The sequence below is a fragment of the Coenobita brevimanus genome, chromosome 84, assembly GCF_032717465.1.
Source record: "Coenobita brevimanus isolate Jiangsu-jjx chromosome 84, ASM3271746v2, whole genome shotgun sequence".
Taxonomy (NCBI): Eukaryota; Metazoa; Arthropoda; class Malacostraca; order Decapoda; family Coenobitidae; genus Coenobita; species Coenobita brevimanus.
In genome coordinates, this window is record NC_137037.1 from 25,263,842 (window position 1) to 25,285,096 (window position 21,255).

General features: G+C 44.0%; 1 protein-coding gene across 1 annotated transcript in view; it reads left to right on the top strand.

Moving 5' to 3' along the window:
- The window catches only part of LOC145410221 (uncharacterized), a 241,139-nt gene that overhangs the window by 131,528 nt on the left and 88,356 nt on the right, over nucleotides 1-21,255 (top strand). Inside the window, exon 6 of the mRNA XM_080280438.1 lies at nucleotides 20,744-20,907. Coding sequence (XP_080136564.1) covers nucleotides 20,744-20,907 — 164 coding nt within the window. The remainder of the gene's footprint in view (nucleotides 1-20,743; nucleotides 20,908-21,255) is intronic.

Genomic DNA, 21,255 nt, shown 5'->3' on the forward strand with positions numbered 1-21,255 from the left:
TTCCAAATGCCCGTGGTATCATCGGCAATTTTACCACGTTACCGTTCGATTTACCATCGTATCCTCGGCAAACCTGGTATGAAGTGCAGTGTGATAGCCTTCGGCTGCCAGGATCTTGTCTTGGTTTTTTATTATGGTCCTCCCGTTGGCTTCATTCATGTCGTAGGCCTTGGCAATGTCAACTTTCCTCTCCCCTTTCTTCTTCCTCTCGATGCTTTCTAGCTTGGTGGCCTGAGGGAGGTGCCGACGCTTCTTGGGGTTCTGAGAGGGCTTCCTAGGCATCGTCAGCAGGGTAAAATGCAGTAACAAGGGCAGAAAATGCAGCAAGAAAAAAGCACCTTCCAATGCAATTATGCGACTGAGTGGCGCTGTGGCGGGAGAAATTTAAACAAAACATCACGTGACACCAGAAGCATTTTTAATTGGGCGGCATCACGATCACGTCACGATAGCGGGCGGGGAAGGCTACTTAATCAGAAGTTTTCATTGGCTATCATCATCATGGGAATGTCCAGTATGACCGTGTTGGACCGGGGTTGATCGTGCTAGAGTTGAACTCTGTGGATTTCGCCCACTTCTCGGAGCATTGTGTGTGTTATGCTAACACACTCGTGTTGCAGTAATTAAATCTTATTAAATAATACTAATTATTTGGTCTCCGTGCTGGACCTGAATCGTGCTGGACTAACGCGTGTTGGATGCGAGGGTACTGTATATATATATATATATATACAGTAATCACTCCAATATCCGGATCAATAGAGCCATCGGTAGGTTCGGATATTGGTTTTGTCCGGATATTGGGCCCCAGCTTATGGACTTGTACTTACGGACCCTAACACAGAGAAACACCTATACAACTCCCTCCGGACATGCATAGCACCTATTTAACACCCAAATCACACCAATAAGGCACATAAATGACTGAAATAAATGCAATAGACACATAAAATGTGGGTTTAGAAGTATGTTCATACATTAATAAACATTCTGGTACTTATGGACTCTAACCGAACCTAACCTAACCGAACCTAACCGAACTCTGAAAAACACATTCCTACTGCACATGCATGAGGTAAGTTTAGTATGGAAAGAAGTACAGTATGACACTTTCTGGTAAGTATAGTATGGGAAAAAATACAATATGAAACATTCTCGTAAATATAGTATGGAAAATAGTACAACATGAAACATTTTGGCTACTTACAGCAAGTCCCTGGCCACCTCGATGAATAACCGCCTCCTCTCGGACTCTGACAGTAAGAACGATTTCCTGAAGCACTTGCACTACACTCTTCCTGAAGTCTTGCACTGAACTTAGTCACTAACACACAGAAGTCCGTTCTTTTCACAGTGTTCACTTTAGTCCAAATAATGTTCCATTAAATTTAAGTGTTGCACATTAACTTTTCCCAAGTTTTTTAAGTTTCCAAAGCCAAAACAAAGAAGGTTAGTTACGTTAAATTTCTTTTCTACTTAGTCTTTTCTCCCAACTTGAAAACCTTAACACAACACACCGTTTTTTTCACTGCACAACACTCAAAATTCCCGTGTGGTCTAGTGGAGAAGTTCTTGCTGTTTATTCACTGTCAGAGCCCGAGAGTATCACTGGCAGGCGTCCAAGGGGTGCATCGGTGGGTAGTGGTGATGGCGTACCGACTACAGAAGACTCTGAAGACAGCCGCAAACTCACGTCGAGCGGTGACTCCACTGTAGCTGATGTGCTGGGCTGTGGCTCGGAGCATGAGGGCCTGTCTTGGGGAGGCAACGGAGTGGAACCAGGGCTTGGCACAGCGGGGGTCACGGGCCTGAAAAAACTGTCAATCGTTGACTGACGCAAGGACCGACGATTCTGGCGATTGATGATGCGCTGCCGGAAAGCACGCACTTCCTCCACGAGTCCCAAGGGCCCCATCTCCCTGTCGCAGTCCGGGTGTTCCAGGTAGTCTAGGACGAACTCTAGATGTTCCCGGAGTGCGCTCAGCTTGGGGATGGCTGGAGTAGTGTCCTGCTGGGCGGAGTCTGCATCATCATCGCCTTCGTCGTCGGAATCTTCAAGTTCGGGACTGACACCAGCAACCGAAGACGCGATCTCGATATCAGACAACGTCTGATACCCAGGATCGCCCTCGTCGTCGTCCAACCACTCACGAACATCGTCCACATCAGCATTGTCGCCGTGCGTACGTAGCCGTGCATGGAAGTCATCCACGTCAAACCCTAGGAAATCGTACTCCACATCTGTTCCGAGAAGCAGACGAGACCAACCATTTTCAAGAGTTTTCACAGGGACTTCCTTCCATGCACTAGCCCAGTTGTACAGCGCAGACTTGATGTTGTAGCGGCGAAGGTTTTCCAAAGTCCGCTTGCCTCGAGTGTCACGTCCTTCCCTGCGCTCGTCCTCGTCCTCGAGAACCACCATCACCTCGTCCAGGAACTTCCGACGGTACAGGCGCTTTGTTGCCACGATCACTCCTTGGTCCATTGGTTGAATGAGAGCAGTCGTATTAGGTGGCAGAAACATGCACCTAATACGGCCATTCTCAGCAACCAAGTCCTTGTCGCACGGGTGGGCAGGTGCATTGTCGAGGAGAAGGAGAGCCTTTACCTGGTCGCGAGGAATTCCCAGTGTCTTCGTCTGGTAATGTATGACCTCCTTGACGAAGTGATGGTGAAACCAGTCTTTGAAAATCACAGCTGTGAACCATGCTTTCAAAGAATGGTACCATACAACAGGAAGGACATCCATCATCCCACGAAGGCACCGAGGCTGCTTTGCACGGCCAACAATAACGGGCTTAAGCCGGTGCATGCCGTTAGCATTGGTACAACACAAAGCAGATATCCATTCCTTAGAAAGCTTGCGGCCAGGTACACGCTTCTCCGTCTCATCGGCGAGAGTGTTCGTTGGCACCGAGCGATAGAATAGGCCAGTTTCGTCAGCGTTATAGACTTGACCGAGAGTGAGGCCCTCCCTGTCGATCAAGCCTTTCACCTTGTGCCGAAACTCGTCCACTCCATCCTCGTTAGCGTCCAATGCTTCGCCATGTGCTTTACGGTTAGTAAGGCCATGTCGCAACTTGAACGCGAAGAGCCAACCCTCGGATGCCTTGAAGTCTAGGGCGTTGTGAAGCCTTGCAAACTTCTCAGCAGCAGCCTTCAGCTCCGTTCCACGTACCATCACACCAGCTGCACGTTGCTGTCGATACCAAATCAACGTGGAGCGGTCGATCTCTGCATACTTGGGAGTAAACATAACCTTCCTCTCCACGTTGCGTTTGCTTCTCGACGAGAAGTCAGCCGTGTACTGCATGAGCTTGTCTCGGGAACGCTTGATATCAAACAAAGTCGACCGGGCCAGGTTGAACTCGCGGAGAATGCGAGAGGAAGACCAACCCGCATCAACCTTCTCCAGTATCTCCCGTTTCTTCTCCAGAGTCAACACCACTCTCTTCCTTTTCTCAGGAGGCGGGGCCATCATCACACACACTAAGAGTAGGGCAGAGAGCAGCAGGAGGCCTTGCAGCAAGTACGGCACCACCACAAAAGCGAGCACGTGGGCAGCCATGACGAAGAGCGTAGGTCTTGTCGCGGTGAGAGACAGGCGGGAAGTGGGGAGGATGCAGCGGCGCTCTATCGGACGTCGGAGGAATGACGAACCAAAACAATGCTCTCACGCGGCGCGCGCGGCAAGTTCAAATTACGGACGGCAAAAAATCGATTTTTTTTTTCCAATTTTTTTGGATTTTCGGACCATTTTGGGAATGTTTGATCCCAGGACGATAAGGTTCGGTTAGTGGGGATGTTCGGTTATTGGGCGTCCGGATATTAGAGGGGTTACTGTATATATATATATATATATACCTTTATATATATATATATATATATATATATATATATATATATGTATATATTTATATATATAAATATATATATATATATACACAGTAATCCCTCCAATATCCGATATAATAGAGCCAAAGGCATGTCCGGGTAGTGATCCTGTCCGGATATTGGGCCCCAGCCTTCTGGACTTGTACTTATGGACCTTAACTCAGAAAAACACCTATACAGATCCCTCTGGACATGCATTGCACCTATTTAAGACCCAAATCACACCAATAAGGGACATAAAAGACTGAAATAAATGCAAAAGAACCATAAAATGAGGTTTTAGAGGTGAGTTTATACAATATTAAACATTCTGGGTACTTACAAGTCCCTGGCTCCTGGACTGGCTTGAACCGCTAGTTTGCAGTCCACAGTTAATCGTCTGCACTCTAAATTCTAATTTCTTAACACTGCACGACACTGTAAATTCCCATGTGTTCTAGTGGCGAGGTATTGCAGTTTATTCACTGTTTATTCACAAAAAACAAGCACCTGTGGCTTGCACTGCTATAAGCATCTGCTTTCGTTCGGATTTAGGCTGTGACTGTTGATGATGGTGGGGTAACAGAGTTGCCAGATCACAATGGCCACATTACCAAACTCATCAATTTTTCATTACCATTGTTAATTTTCATTACTAAATTCGTAAAGCTAGCATCTGTTCTTCACTAATTATATACACAAGTGGAAATACATGTAATCACTCTTCTTATAATTAACAACATGTTGATTATTATCACGCTATATAGGCTACCAAATTAATCAGAGAGAGCAAACAATCCACCATCTCCATCCTGTGTATCCTCATACATGTGAAAAATCCATTTGGTAATGCATTATTCTGATTCATTACCAAACGAGTTTTTCATTACCAAATTGACCCACACTTGGTAATGAAAAATGCCAAATGGCAACCCTGACAGGGGAGGGGGAGGGGTGAGGAAGGAAGGGGTGAAGGGACCATGGTGTAACAGCTGTTTGGCGCCTCACTGCAATTTCAGATTATGGGTGGGAAAAAAGTCAGATTTTTTTCGAATTTTTTGTGGTTTTTGGCCCATTTTGGGAATACAGTATTGGATCCCAGGACGATTATGTCCGGTTAGTGGGGATGTTCGGATATTGGGCGTTCAGATATTAGAGGGATTACTTATATATGTATATATATATATATATATACAGTAACCCCTCCAATATCCGGATCAATAGAGCCATCGGTAGGTTCGGATATTGGTTTCGTCCGGATATTGGGCCCCAGCTTATGGACTTGTACTTATGGACCCTAACTCAGAGAAACACCTATACAACTCCCTCCGGACATGCATAGCACCTATTTAACACCCAAATCACACCAATAAGGCACATAAATGACTGAAATAAATGCAAAAGAAACATAAAATGAGGGTTTAGAAGTATGTTCATACATTAATAAACATTCTGGTACTTATGGACCCTAACCGAACCTAACTCTGAAAAACACATTCCTACTGCACATGCATGAGGTAAGTATAGTATGGAAAAAAGTACAGTATGACACATTCTGGTAAGTATAGTATGGAAAAAAGTACAATATGAAACATTCTGGCTACTTACAGCAAGTCCCTGGCCACCTCGATGAATAACCGCCTCCTCTCGGACTCTGACAGTAAGAACGATTTCCTGAAGCACTTGCAGTACACTCTTCCTGAAGTCTTGCACTGAACTTAGTCAATAACACACAGAAGTCCGTTCTCTTCACAGTGTTCACTTTAGTCCAAATAATGTTCCAGTTAACTTTCGTGTTGCACATAAACTTTTCCCAATCTTTTCAATTTCTAAAGCCAAAACAAAGAAGGTTAGTTACGTTAAATTTTGTTTCCACTGAGTCTTTTCTCTCATTTCGAAAACCTTAACACAACACACCGTTTTTTTCACTGCACAACACTCAAAATTCCCGTGTGGTCTAGTGGAGAAGTTCTTGCTGTTTATTCACTGTCAGAGTCCGAGAGTATCACTGGCAGGTGACCAAGGGGTGCATCGGTGGGTCGTGGTGATGGCGTACCGACTACAGAAGACTCTGAAGATAGCCGCAAACTCACATCGAGCGGTGACTCCACTGTAGCTGATGTGCTGGGCTGTGGCTCGGAGCATGAGGGCCTGTCTTGGGGAGGCAACGGAGTGGAACCAGGGCTTGGCACAGCGGGGGTCACGGGCCTGAAAAAACTGTCAATCGTTGACTGACGCAAGGACCGACAATTTTAGCAATTGATGATGTGCTGCCGGAAAGCACGCACTTCCTCCTCGAGTCCCAAGGGCCCCATCTCCCTGTCGCAGTCCAGGTGTTCCAGGTAGTCTAGGACGAACTCTAGATGTTCCCGGAGTGCGCTCAGCTTGGGGATGGCTGGAGAAGTGTCCTGCTGAGAGGAGTCCGCATCATCGTCGCCTTCGTCGTCGGAATCTTCAAGTTCGGGACTGACACCAGCAACCGAAGACGCGATCTTGATATCAGACAACGTCTGATACCCAGGATCGCCCTCGTCATCTTTCAACCACTCACGAACATCGTCCACATCAACATCGTTGCCGTGCGTACATAGCCGTGCATGGAAGTCATCCACGTCAAACCCTAGGAAATCGTACTCCACATCTGTTCCGAGAAGCAGACGAGACCAACCATTTTCAAGAGTTTTCACAGGGACTTCCTTCCATGCACTAGCCCAGTTGTACAGCGCAGACTTGATGTTGTAGCGGCGAAGGTTTTCCAAAGTCCGCTTGCCTCGAGTGTCACGTCCTTCCCTGCGCTCGTCCTCGTCCTCGAGAACCACCATCACCTCGTCCAGGAACTTCCGTCGGTACAGGCGCTTTGTTGCCATAATCACTCCTTGGTCCATGGGTTGAATGAGAGCAGTCGTATTAGGTGGCAGAAACATGCACCTAATACGGCCATTCTCAGCAACCAAGTCCTTGTCGCACGGGTGGGCAGGTGCATTGTCGAGGAGAAGGAGAGCCTTTACCTGGTCGCGAAGAATTCCCAGTGTCTTCGTCTGGTACTGGATGACCTCCTTGACGAAGTGACGGTGAAACCAGTCTTTGTGAATCACAGCTGTGAACCATGCTTTCAAAGAATGGTACCATACGACAGGAAGGACATCCATCACCCCACGAAGGCACCAAGGCTGCTTTGCACGGCCAACAATAACGGGCTTAAGCCGGTGCATGCCGTTAGCACTGGCACAACACAAAGCAGATATCCATTCCTTAGAAAGCTTGCGGCCAGGTACACGCTTCTCCGTCTCATCGGCTAGAGTGTTTGTTGGCACCGAGCGATAGAATAGGCCAGTTTTGTCAGCGTTATAGACTTGACCGAGAGTGAGGCCCTCCCTGTCGATCAAGCGTTTCACCTTGTGCCGAAACTCGTCAACTCCATCCTCGTTAGCGTCGAATGCTTCGCCATGTGCTTTACGGTTAGTAAGGCCATGTCGCAACTTGAACGCGAAGAGCCAACCCTCGGTTGCCTTGAAGTCTAGGGTGTCTTGAAGCCTTGCAAACTTCTCAGCAGCAGCCTTCAGCTCCGTTCCACGTACCATCACACCAGCTGCACGTTGCTGTCAGTACCAAATCAACGTGGATCGGTCGATTTCTGCAAACTTGGGGGTAAACATAACCTTCCTTTCCACGTTGCGTTTGCTTCTCGACGAGAAGTCAGCCGTGTACTGCATGAGCTTGTCTCAGGAACGCTTGATATCGAACAAAGTCGACCGGGCCAGGTTAAACTCGCGGAGAATGCGTGAAGAAGACTAATCCGCATCAACTTTCTCCAATATCTCCCGTTTCTTCTCCAGAGTCAACACCACTCTCTTCTTTTTCTCAGGAGGCGGGGCCATCATCACACACACTAAGAGGAGGGCAGAGAGCAGCAGGAGGCCTTGCAGCAAGTACGGCACCACCACAAAAGCGAGCACGTGGGCAGCCATGGCGAAGAGCGTAGGTCCAGTCGCGGTGAGAGACAGGCGGGAAGTGGGGAGGATGCAGCGGCGCTCTATCGGACGTCGGAGGAATGACGAACCAAAACAATGCTCTCACACGGCACGCGCGGCAAGTTCAAATTACGGACGGCAAAAAATCGATTTTTTTTTTTTTTTTTTTTTTTTTTTTTTCCCGGACGATTTTGGGAATGTTTGATCCCAGGACAATAAGGTTCGGTTAGTGGGGATGTTCGGTTATTGGGCGTCCGGATATTAGAGTGATTACTGTTTATACATACATATATATATATATATATATATATATATATATATATATATATATATATATATATATATATATATATATATATACAGTATATATAAATATTACACACACACACACACACGCACACACGGGTCGCCGACAGAGACGGACTTCTTCCAGGATTGTGGGGAAATAATCGCTGAATCACCGACGAAAGGAAGCTGAGCCTAATTGTGACTGTGTTAATGAGTGCGTGAGTGGTGGTCCCGTCGGACAGTAATTTAAAAAAAATTTAAAAAAACGCGGTTTCAGTCATAAGAGGGACAAGATAAAGTGAAAACAGAAAGGCTCCATATGGTTGAATCATGGTGGAAACGGACGGTGCATTGTTTACGATCAGTGAGAAAGAGTTTGAGGGCTTTTGTGAAGAGTATGTGGGAAAAGGAAGTATTAAGTTGAACAGACAAGAATAGCAGGTGTAGAGAAAACAGCGGAGAGGAATGACCAGGAGATAGAAAAGGTATGGGCAGTAATTAAAGAGTTACAGGAACGGACCACAGAGCAGGAAAACGAGATCAAAAGTTTAAGGAGTACACTGGAAAAAATCTGTACATGTAGTGATGAACAAGAAAGGGAAGTTACTGAATTAAAAGTAAACAATGAATCTGCCTTGAATGAAATAAAACAGTTTAAGAGGGAGAATAAGAGGTTGGAAGAGGAAAGAGACATGATGAAAAGCAAACTAGATGAGTATGAATCCAAGTCAAGAATACATGAAGAGCACATTAAAGAAATCAAAAAGCAACATAAGGGGTGGAAGAAAATTCAGGAAGAGGGAAATGTAAATTTGAGAGAGATTATAGACCAACAAAGCAAGGAAAAAGTGGAGAGGGAAGTGGTTATAGTGTTGAGAAGCAGAGAATCTTTAGTTAGAGGTGTAGCAGATAAAAAAAAATGTATAATAATTTCAGGAGTTAAATAAAAACGTATGACAATAAGATCAGAGAGAGAAAGAGAAAACTGAGTAAGGTTAAAGAAATAATGTCAATAGTCATGGAGGAAAACAACGAAGCTCAAGAAGAGATTGAAGAGGTGTTTGGGTTGGGAAAGTACGAGGAAGGAGGGGCAAGGCCATTGAAGGTAAAGTTTAAGTCCCAAGCAGCAGTTATCGAAATTATCAGTAGAACATGGAAACTGTCGGACAAGGAAGGGTTTAAAAATGTTTGGATAAGGAGAGATGCAAATGAGGAAGAAAGAGCTAAAATAAAGGACTTAGTAAAGGAAGCAAAGGTAAAAAACGAACAGAGAACGAAGGAAGAGAAGACAGTGTTTTATTGGAGAGTCATGGATCAGAAGTTAAAGAAGTGGCACCGGCGGAGAGAAGGAGAAAAGAGGGTATAGAAAACATCAAAAATCATTGGACGGTGGCATATACTAATGTTGATGGTTTGATATCGGCAAGGTTAGAAAGCAACGATCTTTTGAGGATACATGAACCTGACGTTATGTGCTTTGTAGAGACTAAGTTAAGAGAAGATATTGATGTTCATATGGGAGATGGTAAATACAAACTGTGGAGAAGAGACAGAAAAGAAAAAACAGGAGGAGAAGTGATGATAGCAGTGAAGAACAACATAAATGTAGATACCATGGAAATGGGAGAAGGCAGGGCCGAAGTGATAAATATGAAATTAGAAACTGAAGAGAATAACAAGCGAGATATGGCAGTAGTGTATGTTCCCCCTAAGACAAGAGCATGGAGTGATGATGAATACCAGGAAATGCTGTCAGACATGGCATGTTATTTACAGAAACTGATTGAGAAAAGCAACAATATAATTTTAATGGGTGACTTTAATTGTAAAGAGGTGAACTGGGAGGAATGGGACTTAGGAGGCAGTGAGGATTCATGGGGCACTATATTATTAAATATAGCAATGAACAATGTGATGACGCAATGGGTCAAAGAAGAGACAAGGTTTCGAGGTGAGGACACACCAGCAAGACTAGACTTACTGTTTACCAAAGAACCCTATATAAAAAATCCTTGAAATATCTTTGTCCTATTGGAAAAAGTGATCATGTGGTCATTGAGTTCCAGATGATAACAGGGAACGTGGAGCCAAGAGACGAGCTTTATAGGCAAGGAAGATACAACTTTGGGAAAGCAGACTTTACAGGATTGAGAAAATTTTTTGAAAATGCAGATTGGAGAAATTCTGAGAAACAACAGAGATACAGAGGAAGTGGGATATTTTTCTAGACCTGTATAATTCGGGAGTGGGAAAATTTGTGCCAAGAGTAAAGGGGAAAGAAAACAGGAAAAAAGAGTAGTTTAATAAAAGGTGTATGATAGCAAAAAAAGAGAGACACATGGCATGGAACAATTGGAGAAAGAGAGGTAACAACAGAACAAAGGAAGAATATAAAAGAACTAGAAATGAATACACAAGAATACGCAGAGAAGAAGAAAGGAATTTTGAAAAAGGTAAAATAGATAAATGTAAGGATGAACCCAAACTGTTTTGTAGATTTGTTAATGGCAAACTGAAACAAAAGGAAGGAATCACCAAACTGAAAGTAGAAGGAGAGGTCTATAAGGATGCGACAATGCAAGCAGAAATAATGAACAAATGTTTCCAGTCAGTTTTCACTAATGAAAAGGAGTTTGTGGAAGTGGAGGTAGTGACTAGAAATGTAGTGATAAAAGATATAAAAGTGGAAGTACGGGAAGTGTATAAACTACTAGAAACTCAAGATGTAAGGAAAGCCCCAGGATCAGATGGAATCTCTAATTAGGTACTGAAGGAATGCAGAGAACAACTGGCAGATAAGATTCACTGTTTAATTTTGTGTTCTCTGGAAGAGGGGAAAGTCCCTCAAGAATGGAAGATGGCAAATGTGGTACCAATTTATGAGGGAGGAAACAAGGAAGAACCTCTGAATTATAGACCAGTGTCCCTAACCAGCATGGTGGCAAAAATGTGTGAAAGAATTCTGAAAGATAGATGGATAAAATATCTATAAGAGATGAATATTTTGGCTGATAGTCAGTTTGGATTTAGAAGTGGAAGGTCATGTGTTTCCAACTTGTTGAGTTTTTACTCAAGAGCGATTGACCTGCTTCAGGAAAGAGAAGGTTGGGTGGATTGTGTGTATTTAGATTTGGAGAAGGCCTTTGACAAGGTACCCCTTAAGAGACTAATGTGGAAACTAGAGCATAGAGGAGGACTGAAGGGGAACCTCCTAGAATGGATGAGAGACTTTTTGAGAGACAGACAAATGAGGACAGTAATAAAGAATAAGATGTCTGGATGGAGGGAAGTAACAAGTGGAGTCACACAGGGCTCGGTGTTGGCGCCAGCAATGTTCCTGATTTACGTAAATGATATGGTAACTGGAGTGAACAGTTATACAAGTCTGTTTGCTGATGATGCAAAGATCATGAGGAAGGTATAGGTTGAGGAGGATTGCAAAATGCTGCAGGAGGATCTAGATAGGATACACAGATGGAGCCGGATGTGGGAAATGAAATTCAATGCAAAGAAATGTAAAATATTGGAAATGGGTAAAAGTACCAAGAGGCCATCATTGAATTATTTCATGGGTAATGAACCAATCACAAAAGCGAGAGAAGAGAAAGATTTGGGTGTGCTGGTCCATGACAGTTTGTCACCTGAAAAACACATTAACAAGACAGTTAGAGAGATGTATAAACTCCTGACTAATATAAGAGTAGCTTTTCATTATATGGATGAGGAGATGATGAAAAAATTGATAGTGGCCATGATTCGCCCCAGGTTGGAATATGCAGCAGTACTGTGGTCTCCACACAAAAAGAAAGATATAAACAAGATTGAGAGAATACAAAGAACAGCAACCAAGATGGTCCCCAGTCTGGCAGAGCTGTCATACAGAGGCTGGAAAAGCTGGATTTGCCCTCCTTAGAAGAAAGGAGAAAGAGAGGCGACATGATTGCAGTGTTCAGGACCATGATGGGAGTAGATAAAATTGACAAAGAAGATCTGTTTTTATGGGATAAGAGAGTAACAAGAGGACACGGGATGAAACTGAGGAAGCCAATCTGCTTGAAGGATATCAAGAAATATAGTTTTCCTTATAGATGTATAGACCTGTGGAATAACCTGGACAAAGAGATTGTCCAGTCTAAAAACTTAAATGAGTTTAAAGCTAAATTTGACTTATTGAGAAACAGAGACGGGACCCCACGAGTGTAGCTCATTTCCTGTATATCACAATTAGGTAAATACAATTAGATAAATACACACACACACACACACACACACACAGTATATACATTTATAAATTTTCACCCCGTGAAGTTATGAGCCTGAGTCTGTGCTGGTCAAGCCAGATGTTTAAGGCATGGGTTGCCTGTTACTCATTCCTCATTGGCATATTATGAACAGATAAACTCCATTCACCGCTGGAACATAAACTCTTTTGGATGATGTCCTACTTTTCCATAGAGTTTTTCAGTGGGATGGATAGGGTCACAAAATATGAAAAAGAATAATACAGAAGTACAGGCAAACCCCAATTTATGATACCCCTAGATGCAATACCTTGGAATAGTGATGGGGATAGAAATACCACCCTATCCCGCCTATCATGGGTCTACCCTCGGCTTTGCAATGGGTTTTTATTTTTTTTACCAATTTTGATGATACTGTACATTAGACTTAAATTTTGTGTTTAGGTTGATTTACAAGCTGTTTTTAGATTTAGATTACAGTCAGACTCCTACTTATGAAGGATCAACTTATGAAAAATCCACAGATACGAAAAACGTGTGTGTGTGTGTGTGTGTGTGTGTGTGTGTGGCAGATCAGTCATAGCAAGGAAGGATCGGATCAGGTGAAGACACTGACAAGGTGAGGTGATAATTCCAGTTCAGGGAAGGGTAGGGGATAAGTGGATGAGTGGAGACAATAATGAGCTTCAATCTGGGTGAGGAGAGAGAGAGAGAGAGAGAGAAGATAGCACAGAAGGAGGTATGGAGTAGAAAGGGGATGGGGTAGAGGGAAAGAACATGGTGACCTCAGTAATTATGGGATTAGGGTTGGGTTGGAGAGAGAGAGAGAGAGAGAGAGGATAGCACAGAAGTAGGTATGGATTATAAAGGAGATGGGGTAGAGGGAAAGCACTGTCTCTATATCTGTCTATTGCCAGACGCCTTAATCCGGTAAGGGATGGCCGCAAACACATAGCCTCCATGTTGCCCAGTCCCCTGCCATTTCACTGCCCTGCTTCTAGCTCACACCCCCCTTTCTCATATACCTCTCCACTCCATCCCTCCATCTCATCCTTAGCCTCCCCCTCCTTCTCCTCCCTTCCACCTCACTCGCATACACTCTTCTTGTCAATCTCTCACTCTCCATTGTCTCCACATGGCCAAACCACCTCAGTGCGTTTCTTCAAACGCTTTTTATCACATCCACATCCACACCACAATGCTCCTTCACATCCTCATTTGTCAGTCTGTCTCTCCATGTGACTCCACAGGCTCCTCTCAAATAACTCATTTCCACTGCTCTCACTCTTGACTTCTGTTTGTTTCCTTAGTAATTATGGGATTAGGATTGGCTTGGAGGAGAGAGAGAGAGAGAGAGAGAGAGAAAGAGAGAGAATATAAGAATGAGAGATGGACTTTAACCCTCCGCGTCCCGGAGACGTGAATTCACGTCCTCACATGATGTGCACTCATATCCCGGAGACGTGAATTAACACGGCAACATTGCAAGGTCCCTAATTTGCACAATTTTCAATTTTCACGAGTGATTTCGCGAGTGATTTTTGGCACGTATACATGGGACACCTTCCTCTATTCCTCTACAAGATGCCAAGCAGGGACAATGCCTTACACCGCATAACCTCTCCCCCCCCCCCCTGCACGCCATTGTCTCTGCAATTCACCTGTTACCAGTGACCTGGCCAATAAAGACATTCAGGGCCAGAGTGATTCCCCAATCGATGACAATGTGGAGGACAAAGTTTACATAGCAGTCAGAAATGATGATCAGGTAATGTGGGAGAAAAAGGTCATGAATGGTGATGAGTTAGTGAGTGAAACAATGCTTATAATGCCTATATTACTGTTTGAAAACCAATATACTCTTGTACTACATATAAATTCGTATCAAGTAAATAAATAAATACTGTTATGAGTGGTTAAAATAGTTACCCTCCCATAGAACTCGTTTTCTTTGGTGCCAGCCTGTTAGAAAACCCAGTCAGGTAAGGAGGTACTCATACCTAGATTGAGTATTTTAAACCTCAGGTGAGCGATTTCTTTATGAATTTTCGATGTTTCTCACCAAAAGCGGATGTTTGAGTCAAAAAAAAAAAAAGGTCCAAAAATGTCGGGACTGGGGCTTACCACTGCCCAGAAAACGTTGGGATGGGGTGGGTTAAGAACCAATTATTTTCGTAAGTTAGAGACTGCATGTACAGTAATCACTCTAATATCCGGACGCCCAATAACCGAACATACCCACTAACCGAACCTTATCGTCCTGGGATCAAACATTCCCAAAATCGTCCGAAAATCCAAAAAAAAAAAAAAAAAAAAAAAATCGATTTTTTTTTTTTTTTTGCCGTCCGTAATTTGAACTTGCCGAGTGCGCCGTGTGAGAGCATTGTTTTGGTTCGTCATTCCTCCGACGTCCGATAGAGCGCCGCTGCATCCTCCCCACTTCCCGCCTGTCTCTCACCGCGACTGGACCTACGCTCTTCGCCATGGCTGCCCACGTGCTCGCTTTTGTGGTGGTGCCGTACTTGCTGCAAGGCCTCCTGCTGCTCTCTGCCCTCCTCTTAGTGTGTGTGATGATGGCCCCGCCTCCTGAGAAAAGGAAGAGAGTGGTGTTGACTCTGGAGAAGAAACGGGAGAAATTGGAGAAAGTTGATGCGGGTTGGTCTTCTTCACGCATTCTCCGCGAGTTCAACCTGGCCCGGTCGACTTTGTTCGATATCAAGCGTTCCCAAGACAAGCTCATGCAGTACACGGCTGACTTCTCGTCGAGAAGCAAACGCAACGTGGAGAGGAAGGTTATGTTTACCCCCAAGTATGCAGAAATCGACCGCTCCACATTGATTTGGTATCGACAGCAACGTGCAGCTGGTGTGATGGTACGTGGAACGGAGCTGAAGGCTGCTGCTGAGAAGTTTGCAAGGCTTCACGACGCCCTAGACTTCAAGGCATCCGAGGGTTGGCTCTTCGCGTTCAAGTTGCGACATGGCCTTACTAACCGTAAAGCACATGGCGAAGCATTCGACGCTAACGAGGATGGAGTTGACGAGTTTTGGCACAAGGTGAAAGGCTTGATCGACAGGGAGGGCCTCACTCTCGGTCAAGTCTATAACGCTGACGAAACTGGTCTACTCTATCGCTCGGTGCCAACGAACACTCTAGCCGATGAGACGGAGAAGCGTGTACCTGGCCGCAAGCTTTCTAAGGAACGGATATCTGCTTTGTGTTGTGCCAATGCTAATGGTATGCACCGGCTTAAGCCCGTTATTGTTGGCCGTGCAAAGCAGCCTCGGTGCCTTCGTGGGGTGATGGATGTCCTTCCTGTCGTATGGTACCATTCTTTGAAAGCATGGTTCACAGCTGTGATTTTCAAAGACTGGTTTCACCGTCACTTCGTCAAGGAGGTCATCCAGTACCAGACGAAGACACTGGGAATTCCTCGCGACCAGGTAAAGGCTCTCCTTCTCCTCGACAATGCACCTGCCCACCCGTGCGACAAGGACTTGGTTGCTGAGAATGGCCGTATTAGGTGCATGTTTCTGCCACCTAATACGACTGCTCTCATTCAACCCATGGACCAAGGAGTGATCGTGGCAACAAAGCGCCTGTACCGTCGGAAGTTCCTGGACGAGGTGATGGTTGTTCTCGAGGACGAGGACGAGCGCAGGGAAGGACGTGACACTTGAGGCAAGCGGACTTTGGAAAACCTTCGCCGCTACAACATCAAGTCTGCGCTGTACAACTGGGTTAGTGCATGGAAGGAAGTCCCTGTGAAAACTCTTGAAAATGGTTGGTCTCGTCTGCTTCTCGGAACAGATGTGGAGTACGATTTCCTAGGGTTTGACTTGGATGACTTCCATGCACGGCTACGTACGCACGGCAACGATGTTGATGTGGACGATGTTCGTGAGTGGTTGGACGACGACGAGGGTGATCCTGGGTATCAGACGTTGTCTGATATCGAGATCGCGTCTTCGGTTGCTGGTGTCAGTCCCGAACTTGAAGATTCCGACGACGAAGGCGACGATGATGCGGACTCCTCTCAGCAGGACACTACTCCAGCCATCCCCAAGCTGAGCGCACTCCGGGAACATCTAGAGTTCGTCCTAGACTACCTGGAACACCCGGACTGCGACAGGGAGATGGGGCCCTTGGGACTCGTGGAGGAAGTGCGTGCTTTCCGGCAGCGCATCATCAATCGCCAGAATCGTCGGTCCTTGCGTCAGTCAACGATTGACAGTTTTTTCAGGCCCGTGACCCCCGCTGTGCCAAGCCCTGGTTCCACTCCGTTGCCTCCCCAAGACAGGCCCTCATGCTCCGAGCCACAGCCCAGCACATCAGCTACAGTGGAGTCACCGCTCGATGTGAGTTTGCGGCTATCTTCAGAGTCTTCTGTAGTCGGTACGCCATCACCACGACCCACCGATGCACCCCTTGGTCGCCTGCCAGTGATACTCTCGGACTCTGACAGCGAATAAACAGCAAGAACTTCTCCACTAGACCACACGGGAATTTTGAGTGTTGTGCAGTGAAAAAAACGGTGTGTTGTGTTAAGGTTTTCGAAATGAGAGAAAAGACTCAGTAGAAAAGAAATTTAACGTAACTAACCTTCTTTGTTTTGGCTTTGGAAAATAAAAAAAACTTGGGAAAAGTTAATGTGCAACACTAAAATTTAATGGAACATTATTTGGATTAAAGTGAACACTGTGAAGAGAACGGACTTCTGTGTGTTATTGACTAAGTTCAGTGCAAGACTTCAGGAAGAGTGTACTGCAAGTGCTTCAGGAAATCTTTCTTACTGTCAGAGTCCGAGAGGAGGCGGTTATTCATTGAGGTGGCCAGGGACTTGCTGTAAGTAGCCAGAATGTTTCATATTGTACTTTTTTCCATACTGTACTTACCAGAATGTTTCATATTGTACTTTTTTCCATACTATACTTACCAGAATGTGTCATACTGTACTTTTTTCCATACTATACTTACCTCATGCATGTGCAGTAGGAATGTGTTTTTCAGAGTTAGGTTCGGTTAGAGTCCATAAGTACCAGAATGTTTATTAATGTATGAACATACTTCTAAACCCACATTTTATGTTTCTTTTGCATTTATTTCAGCCATTTATGTGCCTTATTGGTGTGATTTGGGTGTTAAATAGGTGCTATGCATGTCCGGAGGGAGTTGTATAGGTGTTTCTCTGAGTTAGGGTCCATAAGTACAAGTCCATAAGCTGGGGCCCAATATCCGGACGAAACCAATATCCGAACCTACCGATGGCTCTATTGATCCGGATATTGGAGGGGTTACTAATGTGTTTTAGTCATAGGTGGAGTGAACACTGTCATTTGGGTTACGGACTCTCATCAATCAGATGAGGTACAAAATGGTGTGGACAACTAGGCGACTCAACAAAGAATATTTTGTGTTTGACCATAGAATATGTACCCTGTCATGGAATATGTAATAATAATAATTTGAAATAAAATTTAATAACTATGAAAGCCTTAGAAAGTAAATATTTCATGCATTGATGAAAACTGTGATATTGATAAATCATATGTTTACATTCGGGCTGTTCAAGGAAAAATGCTTTGATAATACAAAGGAATTTCTAAATAAATGTTGGAAAATAAGAGAGAAGAAACTAGTGGAGCTCAGCAAACAGAACAGTAACTAAAACAATATAACTTGAAGCCCTCTCACATGACTTCAGAAATGGACTCCTGTGGGTGATGTAGTATGCTGATGGTTTGGTGTTGGTTGCAGAGAATGAAAGGGAGCCAGAGGAAATATTTAGGAAGCAGAGAGATGGTATGGAGCACAAGCACTTAAGAATAAATGCAAATACAACAAAAGTGATGGTATCTAGGGCTGGGGGTGGTACTATCAAAGAAGAGGGAGAGTGGCCATATGCGATTTCTCAAAAGGGTGTGGGAAGTAATTCCATCTTGTGCAGTGTTTGAGATAAGTGGGTGGATAAGAGATGTAGTGGTATTAGAGATAGACTGCAAGAGAGTGCAGATTTCGTGTGTGCAGTGTGTCAGTGAGAGCATGTGGATATTGCCAGTCATGAAAGGATTGTACTTGCTGGTGAGTCTCTTGAGTTTGTGGAAAAGTTTTTTTTATTTGGGAGGCATGTTGTGCTGGAGGTGGGGCAAGAGCTAGCTCTGTGGCTAGAGTTGGGAGTGGTTGGAAGAAGTTCAGGGAGCTGTTGCCTCTCCTGACATTGAGAGAACTCTCCCTCAGTGCTATGGGATCTTTGTATGCAGCATGTGTTAGGAATATAATGCTGTATGGTAGTGAGACCTGGGCAGTAAAGGAAGAGGATATTCGCAGGCTCATACGTACAGAAATGGCAATGATTAGGTGGATGTGCAGTGCATCCTTGAGTGCAAGGCTTGGAGGGACTAGGTTTACGATGGAAGAGTTGAGAGGTAGCATGGGACTGGAGTGTATTGATGTTGTGATAAGGAAAGGTAGATTGAGATGGTTGGTCATGTGGAGAGGATGAGGGATGATAATTGAGTACAGAAAGTGAGAATTGTTAATATTGACGGTAGGGTAGTGAGAGGTAGACCGAAAAAGACCTGGGACAAGGTCATTGAGTGTGACCTCAGGGTTAAGAGATTAAATAGGGAAGCTGCCAGAGATCAGGCAGCATGGAGAGCTACCTTAAAGTGACCAAGGCCAACGCATGCAAGCATGTTGGAGCCTTAAAAAACAAAAACGAAAAAACAGAACGAAAGTGGTTTATTGTTGTAATTCGAGATGTTCAAGGGAAAATGCTTCGAAAATACAAAAGAATTTCTTAATGAATGTTGGAAAATAAGAGAGAAAAAAATAAAGGAGCTCATCATCCAGAACATTAACTAAAATGACATAAAGAAGTGCTGTTGGAAAGGCTGTCCCAATCGCATCATCAGTCGATAAATCATTTGTTTACCTTCAGGCTGTTCAAGGGAAAATGCTTTGAAAATTGGAAGGAATTTCTAAATAAATGTTGGAAAATAAGAGAGAAGAAAATAAAGGAGCTCAGCAACTAGAGCAGTAACTAAAACGACATAAAGAGGGAACTTTGAAAACACAATCCTGATTGCATCATCGATTGATAAATCATGTGTTTTTATTTACAGGTATTTGAAAAATTTATTGTTGTAATTCAGGCTGTTCCAGGGAAAACCCTTTGAAAATACAGCACAAAGGAATTTCTAAATAAATGTTTGAAAATAAGAGAGAGGAAAATAAAGGAGCTCAGCAACCAGAACAGTAACTAAAACGACATAAAGAGGGGCCGTTGAAAAGGCTATCCCAATGGCATTCCCGACAAGAGAATTCCCCATCAAAAGATCAACGATTCTCTATCAGAACAATTCACACCTCGGATGATTCTACGTCATTCATACATTATTATTATTATGCATGACAGATGTTTATTTAATTGTCCCAGGACCATCTGATGGTGGGATTGTATACAATGCTGCAACTTCTTCTCTACCGAGTTTGAATATGAGTTGGAGATCATATGCTTCGGTGACCTTGACTGAGTACAAGTGAGATGGACACTGGTTTTAGGCTTAGGTTAACTTCTTTTACAGCTGTTAGGCCATTTAGATTGGCTTTAAATTTTGTTTTTGGACTCATTTGGGTGGGTTTAGAACTTGGTTGGGGAGGAAGCCCAAGGCTCAAAAATGCATCCCTGTACCTTACATGGTAAATCTACCCCGAGATACAATACCCCACCTAGTGATGGGTCTTTACCTAACCAATTGCATCATTCAACCTGGGTTTGCCTGTAGTGGAGCAATACATTAGTTTACCCATTATTCAAGTTTTTTTTTACATTTTTAACTCCATCCCCTGGGGGCTAGAATTTCCATGTATGCCTCATACCATATTCCATTGCTAGTGCAGATTCTGTTGGGTCAAGTTATTCCATTAACTGCCAAGTTAAGAAAAAGGGAAACCACCCTAGTCTTGCTTTCCACAATGAAATTAGGTGAGTTAGGATTTAGCAGTAGGAAAAGGGAAACATAAAAGTAGAACTGTTAATATTTCCATTCACTCATGTTCAAATCTCAGACACTCTTGGCTGCACATCACAGACAAGCTGGACTATACATTTTTTTAAAGTGCTAAATGGTTGGCTGACTATGTGGCAGGTTGATGTGTACTTATGCCATCTGACAGATGTATGTGAAATGCATCTAAGTATCAAGGAAAATACCTGTATGTGGAGATGGTTAGGCCTGTGGGATGGAGTGAAGATTCTGAGGGCCTGAATAACATGCAAAGAGCATGTAATAAATTGATTAGAATCTTATTTAAATGGTAATTTTGTGTTTCATCCTTAGACTCATGCATAGCATTTGTTTCTTGCAGGAAGGGTGGTTTCTGCTCATGACAGATGAAATACAGCAAAGAATTGAGTATGACCAGTTTCTGTCAATGCTACATGCTGATTGGTTGTCCTGTGCTGCCAAGTGGAGTGACTTTGGAAGAATTGGTATTTGTGGCAGTCAAGAATCAGGCTCTGCAATGGAGATGTGAGTAATGGAATAGAATTCCAGTGCAGGGAAGGATGAAAATGAGTTACCTCAGAGAAAAGTGAAGTAAAAGTATAATGGACCAGTCTTTGTAGTATGGTATACGATACATATGCCAGGTGGTTATGGAGTTGAATTCCAGTGATGTGAGTGATGAAAATGGGTTAGCTTAGAGAAAACTGAAGCAAAAGTATAATGGACCAGTCTTTGTAGTATAGTATATTTGGTGGTAGGTGGAGGCCCCCACCATCCACACACTCAGTGTAGACCTGCTCTTGGGTGACTGCCCTCTCCTCTGTCTTTCTTTTCATCATTCTTTCTTCTTCCTTCTGTCTACAGGTGACTCTA